Source organism: Cyprinus carpio, chromosome A12 (assembly GCF_018340385.1).
Source record: "Cyprinus carpio isolate SPL01 chromosome A12, ASM1834038v1, whole genome shotgun sequence".
Taxonomy (NCBI): domain Eukaryota; kingdom Metazoa; phylum Chordata; class Actinopteri; order Cypriniformes; family Cyprinidae; genus Cyprinus; species Cyprinus carpio.
The window spans coordinates 9,498,181-9,506,171 of record NC_056583.1 but is presented as its reverse complement, the minus strand read 5'-3'; the positions used below and the strand labels follow the sequence as shown (position 1 = coordinate 9,506,171).

The following is a 7,991-nucleotide window of genomic DNA, read 5'->3' as shown; positions in this document are numbered from 1 at the left end:
TATTCAGCCAATGATGTGAAATCAAAGAAACCAAGCATGCCATCTGCAGCGGCACTACACATTGCTGACCAGAAAACGCAAAACTGTCTGTTCTGTGATAGCACTGAACACAAATCTGAAAATTGTCCAGACCACCCGGTGTCAGCACGTAAGAAAAAACTGAAGAAGCTTGGCAGGTGCTTTGTGTGTCTGGGGACCAAACACATCGCCAGGTTTTGCAGGTCAAAGTGCAGGTCATGTGCTACATGTGGAGGCAGGCATCATGCAGCCATTTGTGAGAAAATTGAAACATCTCCACCTGCTGCAGCTGCCAACATTGACACTGTTATTTCCTCAGTAATTCCCCAAGCAGAGAAATGCAAACCTGACATTGAGAACACTGTGCTGCTACAAACTGCCAAATCATGGGTCGTAGGACCCACCAGCAGGAAGATGGTCCGCTGCTTGTTAGATGGAGGCAGTCAGGGGAGTTTTGTGCATGAGAACGTGGTGAAGGCGCTGCAGCTACCTGTTACTTGACAAGGGACACTTACTCTTCACACATTTGGCTCCTCTGCTCCAACAACGGTGAGTCGCAACATAGTGAAGCTCAGTTTGGAGAATGTATGGGATAATCGGCAGGGAATTGAAATCGAGGCAGTTGTCACCCCCAAAGTGTGCACAGCGCTGATGAAAGTGCCTGGTGAACATATACAAATGGAAATGAAAACCAGAGGTCTTCAACTAGCAGATTGTGCTGGAGATGATAAACCTGAGCTTGCTGTGCTAATCGGCTCTGATTATTACTGGCAGATAGTATCAGGCAGAGTAGAGAGACTGACAAAGAGCCTAGTGGCACTGGAGAGCATTTTCGGATGGGCAGTGCAAGGCCCAGTAGCAGTGTCCAGCATGACAGAGACATCCTGCATGCATATTCAGCTCAGCGAGGATGCACAGATTGATAAACAGCTGCATGCATTCTGGGAGCTTGAGTCCCTGGGCATCATAAATGAGAAATCTGAGAGCCCAGAGGATGTAGAAGCGTTGCAGCGGTTCGAGGAAACCTCCATCTTCAAGGATGGGCGTTACCAAGTGGAGTTGCCTTGACGACAACATCATCCTCCACTTCAAGACAATTACCGCATCGCAAAAAAAAGATTGGAGAGTTTGAAAAGGAAACTAAGCAAGGATGTCACACTCTACAGCAGATACAATGAAGTAGTGGAGGACTACTTAAACCAAGGAATGGCTGAGGATGTGCCAAGGGAGCATGCATCACCACCAGGCAGTCAGATATATTACTTACCTCATCACGCTGTATTGAGAGAGGATCAGGCAACAACGAAACTGCGGGTTGTGTTTGATGCGTCATCCCACGAAGACAGAAGTCCCTCACTAAATGACTGTCTTTTAACAGGTCCCAATCTGAATCCCGATCTGATGAGTATTTTGATCAAATTCAGACTGCATGAAATTGCATATATGGCAGATATCAAGAAAGCATTTCTACAGATATCACTCTCAGAAAGAGATCGGGACGCTGTAAGATTTCTGTGGTTCACTGGACCACCAACAGAGGAGAAGGATGTGACGCTGCGCTTGCTCAGAATGACGAGAGTGGTGTTTGGAGCTTCGTCAAGCCCATTCTTACTTGCAGCCACCATAAGGAAGCATTTAAGACAGTACGAGCTCGAACACCCGCAAGTGGTAGAAGCCCTCAGCTCCTCACTCTACGTAGATGATTACATTTCAAGTGCAAGTGGGGTGACAGAGGCACATACAGTGACGACAACAGCCAGGAACATTATGTCTGCTGCAGGCATGGAGCTATGTAAATGGATGACAAACTCTCCTGAGCTCAAAGAAAAATGGCAGCAAGGGTTGATGGATTGTGCTGTGCATCCAGAGTCACACGTGTCTGTGCTGAAGGTGCTGGGTATGGTGTGGAGACCAGCCACTGATGACTTTGTGTTCGACCTCAGGGGGCTGCTTTGATATTCTGAAAGAAAGAGAAAACACAAAACGAAGTGTTCTGCAGTCTTCTGCTCGTATTTTTGACCCTTTAGGATTCCTGACTCCTTTCACCATCAGGATTAAGTGCTTGTTCCAAGAGATGTGGGAGAGAGGGATCAAGTGGGATGAGAAATTGCCACTTGATCTGACGAAGAAATGGCAACAGTGGTGCTCTGAGCTCCCTCAACTGCATCAGCTCTCAATCCCACGATGGTACCGAACACACATACCACGGCAGGACGGCCAAGTGTTGAGGCTACATGTGTTCTGTGACTCGAGTGAAAGGGCGTACAGTGCAGTCGCTTATCTTCAAGGAGAAACAAAAGAAGGAGAAGTGACCGCAAGCCTGGTTGCATCTAAGTCCAGAGTGGCTCCACTCAAAAGGATGACACTGCCACGCCTGGAGCTAATGGGTGCTGTAATAGCAGCCAGGCTGGGGAACACCCTCATGAAAGCATTGCAACTAGACAAGACGCAACTCAGACTATGGACAGACTCAATGATAGTGCTGCATTGGATTTGTGGTTCTGCTCATAAGTGGAAACAGTTTGTAGCAAATAGAGTCACGGAAATCCAGTCTCTAACTGATCCACAGTCATGGTCTCACTGCAAAGGGAAAATAAATCCAGCTGATCTTCCCACCAGAGGTCTAACTGTGCAGGACCTGAAGCAGAGCACATTGTGGTGGAATGGTCCTTGTGTTCCGATGTCAACTGATCAGTTAGAGAGCACTCAGGAAGATGTTCAAGAGGATGAGGTAAAGTCTGAACTCAGATTCAAATACCAGATTGCTGTACAGCTTGTTAAGCAAGACCAAGACTTCTTAAGCCCTGTTTTATGTCTGGAGAAGTACAGCAAACTAAAAACAGTGCTCCGGGTAACAGCCTGGATAAAGAGGTTTATCACCAACACCCGCTCAAGCATAAACATCAGTGGTGAACTGACGGCAGAAGAGCTGAATGAAGCAAATAAAAACTGGATAAAGGTGATTCAGAACCAGAGTTTCAGCTCTGAAATTGATCTGCTGAAAGCAGGGAAATGTCCCAACACTGACTCCAGAATCCGAGAGCTAAAACCATTTCTGGACGAGGATGAGCTGCTCAGTGTGGGAGGAAGGCTCCAGCATTCTGATCTCTCTTACAGAGAAAAGCACCCATGGATTTTGCCCAACAATCACCGATACACAGAAATGTTGGTGCAGTATGAACATGAGAAGATAATGCACGCAGGTGTACGAGACACTTTAGTACAGACAAGAGAGAAGTATTGGATTTTGAGGGCACGACAGGTAGTGAAGAAGGTTGTGTCCAGATGTGTAATCTGCAAGAAATTTAAAGCAAAGGCTGGACAGCAGACTACCGCGCCACTGCCAAGAGATAGGATACAGAGAGTCACCGCCATTTGAGATCACTGGTGTGGACTTCGCAGGGCCACTCTATGTCAAGACACAGAACGTTATGACAAAGGCGTATATAGCACTGTTTAGTTGCGCTGTAACAAGAGCAGTGCACTTAGAGCTGGTCTCAGATATGTCCACAGAGAACTTCCTGTTAGCGTTGAAAAGATTCATCTCAAGAAGAGGATTATGCAAGGTGATGTATTCAGATAATGCCAAGACGTTCAAGAGAGCTGATCAAGATTTGAAGGAGCTCTGGAAAGGCATTAAAGATCCACGGCTACAGGAGTTCTTCTCAGAGAAAGGCATCACCTGGAGGTTCATCGCTGAAAGAGCAGCCTGGTGGGGGGCGGATTCTGGGAGCGGCTGGTTAGGTCAGTCAAGGTTATTCTCAGAAAGGTGCTAGGCAGAGCTAAACTCAACTTTGAAGAAATGTGCACCATTCTGACTGAAGCTGAAGCCATAATAAACTCGAGGCCGCTCACTTATGTGCACAATGAGGTGGATGAGCCAGAGCCACTGACACCTGCTCATTTCTTGGTGGGTCAGAGACTGACCTGCTTGCCTCCTAAGCCATGTGTAGTTGAGACTAACCATCCAACAGCGAACAAGGAGGAGATGAACAGAAGGTGGCGTTACAGGCAAAGACTTATGAATAACATCTGGAACCGATGGCGGAGAGAGTATTTGCTGAATCTGAAGTCGGCTCATCGCTGTGACACCCCACAATCTTCTTTGCTGAAAGTCGGAGATGTTGCGCTCATCGGAGAAGATAATACCCCAAGACAGAGCTGGAGGCTGGGAAGAATTGAGGAACTGTTTCCAGGTCGTGATGGCCTTGTGAGGTCATGTGCAGTTCGCACAAGTTCAGGGACTGTTCTGCGGAGACCCATCCAGCTTTTGTATCCTTTGGAAATCATATAAACTGTGGTTTATGGGGGGGAGGATGTTGAGAAAAGGTTGTTAGAAAACTATTTAAAATAATAGTTACAAAGGTTAAGATTGATAAGTTAAAATTTTGTAAGTTAACATTTAATACACAACATTTAGATTAACAGTTCATGTTACAGATACATATATGTGGTTAAAACATTGTGTCATTTTGATTTGTGAATTGACTTCATTACCCAGGATGCATTGAGCAATGGTAAAGGTCATGTGATTCACGGGAGGGTTTTTGAATGGTTCTGGTGAATGCTACAACGGCCATCTTGGGAACGATTTGCTGAACAAGCACACGCTGTATTTTTACTTTCGTTTTCTTTTTTTTCCCATTAAACGTAAGAAACGAAGCAACGTCTCACTTCGTTATTCTTAGTTTCTAAGACGATAAATGTACAACACTGGTGTAAATATTTTGAATGTGCTATACCCGGGATCCTTTAAGGTGTAAATGTATAAAGAAAGCTGTAAATATCACTGATAATATGTGTGCTATGTGGTTCTTTTTTTCTATAAATTAGTAATAGTATCAGTGACCATCACAATAATGTTATTAATGTAGTTTATTTGTGTAAACAGCATGCTTACTTTTTTATTTCAGATGTGAGGATAACAGTGCAAAAGAACCTGTTGCAAAGCGAGCCAATGCAAATAAGCAACCCACTCAGGAATCTGGAACACAGCTAAGACCAAGCGAGGGTCACACTCCCATGAGTCTCTTCAAAATGATTTTTTTTTCTTGTAGACATGCGTCAGGGTTAGAGTTGGAAAAGTGTTCCTCTAACTTTAGCTTGTAGCAATACTTGGCCTTTTTGATTCCCCTCCCCAGGTTAGCCCTGGATTTGCTGTAGGCCTGAGCGTAATCTGATCTGAAGGCAGTGTTGCGGGCTTTCAGCAGGAGTCGTGCCTCCTTGTTCATCCGTGGCTTCTGATTAGGGTACATTGTGATCTGTTTCTATGTTGTAACACTGTCAGTGGTGGTGTTGATGTAATCCAGAACAGAGAAGGAATAGATATCAATGTCCGTGGTAGAGCCACAGGGAGCCTGAGAATTAAACATACTCCAGTCCGTGTATTGAAACCTGTCCTGAAGTAAAGAGTCTGCTCCTTTTGGTCACACTTTGATGGTCCTCACTGATGGCTTCACACGGTTGATGGGGGTGAATACTTAGGGGTGAGAAACAAAGAAAGGTGATCAGACTGTCCCAGGTGGGGGAGGGGGGTCGCAATGTAAGCTCCATCAATGTTTGTGTAAACATGATCCAACATTTTGTCTCCTCAAGTGTGGAAGGAAACATGCTGATGGAATTTGGGGAGCACGTCCTTTAAGTTGGAGTGATTAAAATCACCTGCGACAATAAATGCAGCCTCCGGGTCAGCAGTCTGTTGTTTACTAATGGCCACATGTTCATTCATAGCAAGATTGGCATTAGCTTCCGGTGGAATATAGACTGCAGTTATAATGGTGGAAGTGAACTCCCATGGCAGATAAAAAGGTCTACAATTAACCATGAGAAACTCTAGGTTAGCTGAGGTGTGTCTCCCAACAATGACAAAGTTTGTACCCCAAGCTTTGTTAACATAAATTTACAATTCTATGCCTCTGGTTTTGCCGGAGTCATCTGCCATCCTATCTGCCCGGATCGTGTAGCGTCCAGCTAGCTCAATAGCATTATTGTGTTTCTGTGAAAACCATGACATTGCAATCCAAAAGTCTCTTACTTGGGTGATGCGAAGTCGTATCTTGTCCATTTTATTCACCAATGACCCCACATTAGCAAGGAAAATGCTTGGTAAAGAGAGCCAGAGCGGAGTTAGCTTTAGCTTAGTTCTTAGCCCTCCACGCTTCCCCCACCTTTGTTTGAGACTGGAGCCATGGTGAAGCTGCTGGGTCGAAGGCCCGAGGTGGAGTCTGGGACTCAGAGGCTGTAGGCGGAGACAAGGGATCCTCCAGCCATGATGCCAATGGAGAGTGGTAGACCCGTGGCGAATCCAGCACACAGATGGTGGGCTGAGGGTGAGCTGAGGGGCACAGCAGTGGCAGAGCTGAAGTGTTAGGGATGATAAGAGGAGGCAGGAGAGGGAGGGTTTGGGGGTTTATCCAGGCATGTATATAGTTCAGGGTAGCTAAAGAGCTTAGATAAATGCGGAAACAGAACAGGCATGTCTGCATCTATATCCAAATTAATAAGTTCCCCATTACTGGGCTCAGGCTTTGGCTCTGCGCATGTAGGGAGATGGTGGGCTGGGCTCTGTGTTCGGAGTGGGGCTGGTGTCATCCACAATGTCCACAGTCAAGAGGCGATCCACAAGACATCAGCACCCACTCCCCAAAGTGGGGAAATTCTCCCGAGGACTTTCTCTGGACAACCTCGCTCTGCACTCATTGTTCAGGCTGGTCTTGTAGAAAGTGCAGAGGCAGTAGTCTGGGTAGTGGGTATGGTTGGCGATTTTCACTAATAGTTTTATATGATCCTCGAGGGAAAGGCTCCTCTGCTCCAGCAGGAGGGGGAAGATGGCAGGATCAAACATAACGAAAAGAAAAACGTACAAAACAGAAAATAAAATGAGGGGAACGCGCCACTTTACTTTTTTAAGGTCTGGTCTTCTGTCATGGTGTGGTGTGGGACAGAAGCATGTAAACGAAGAAGATAATGATACAAAGGCTTTAACAATCCACACAGGGGTAATCCATAGGGAGAAGGCAGAAACACACGTCCACATCGACGAGACCAGACAACCAAACACTGAACAGAATGCTATAACAACTCATATGTTTATAACAACTTATAAGGGGAAAGTTAATGAGGGTTATTGACAAGACACACCTGAACATAATGACACAATCAACACGAGACAGAAACTAGGTCACACAGAGAACATGAGGAATGAAAACAGTCCTGGGGTGTGACAAATAGTCTACATTTTTATTTAAACATGGAAAAACCTGAAATTTACCATGTTTATTGTATCGATGACCGACAGCCAATGAGAGAGCAAGATACAGAGCAGCGGCAGTTCGGGGAGGAGTTATAGACCACAATATCAGCAAGCACGGCTTGCGTCTCCCCAACCATTTCCTCCTCCATATTCTTCTTTTCTTTTTCTTGTTTTCGCTGCAAATCAGCGCACAGGCAATTCGTATTGCAAGCTTCTTGCAGGCTACCATTTTTAATAATAATCCCAGTCTCACGTGAGAACTCCGGTCTTGCACGGGTGATATCGCGTTGTTTCCTTGTCACATCTCGCATGTGTTTGGTTGTGAAACGTAGTTTGCGTGCCAGACAGAGTTGTCGGCGATTCTTCCTATTTTAAAGTCATGCAGTGTGAAACCTTCTGTCGCCGATTCATCGTGCAGTGCGAACACAGAAGCGACTGAATACTGGCCAAGATAGTCATGCAGTGTGAAAAGAACAGTGACCCGACTACTTTGAAAATCGTGCAGTCTGAACTTGGCTTAACACATTTCTTAAGTGATGTTTTATTAAAAAATTTCGGGAGGAGCATGCGCAGATAATTAACACGACCAGTCCATCATCAGTAATTACACCATCTGCCCAATCAGCACAAGAGAGAACCCCTATAAATAATCAAAGCAGCCTTACCTTCATTATCTCTAGTCTTTCAGCATCTCTTTACCACCCTGACTCCTCACCTTCAA

At 45.5% G+C, this 7,991-nt stretch overlaps 1 protein-coding gene across 1 annotated transcript; it reads left to right on the top strand.

The window, feature by feature from the left end:
- The first annotated feature begins 1,224 nt into the window (after positions 1 to 1,224).
- LOC109098335 lies at positions 1,225 to 4,312 on the top strand. The gene is given in 5 exon segments (XM_042768277.1): positions 1,225 to 1,267; positions 1,397 to 1,738; positions 1,962 to 3,379; positions 3,381 to 3,734; positions 3,737 to 4,312. Coding segments are annotated over 5 exon segments (2,733 nt in total).
- The last annotated feature ends 3,679 nt before the right edge of the window (positions 4,313 to 7,991 follow it).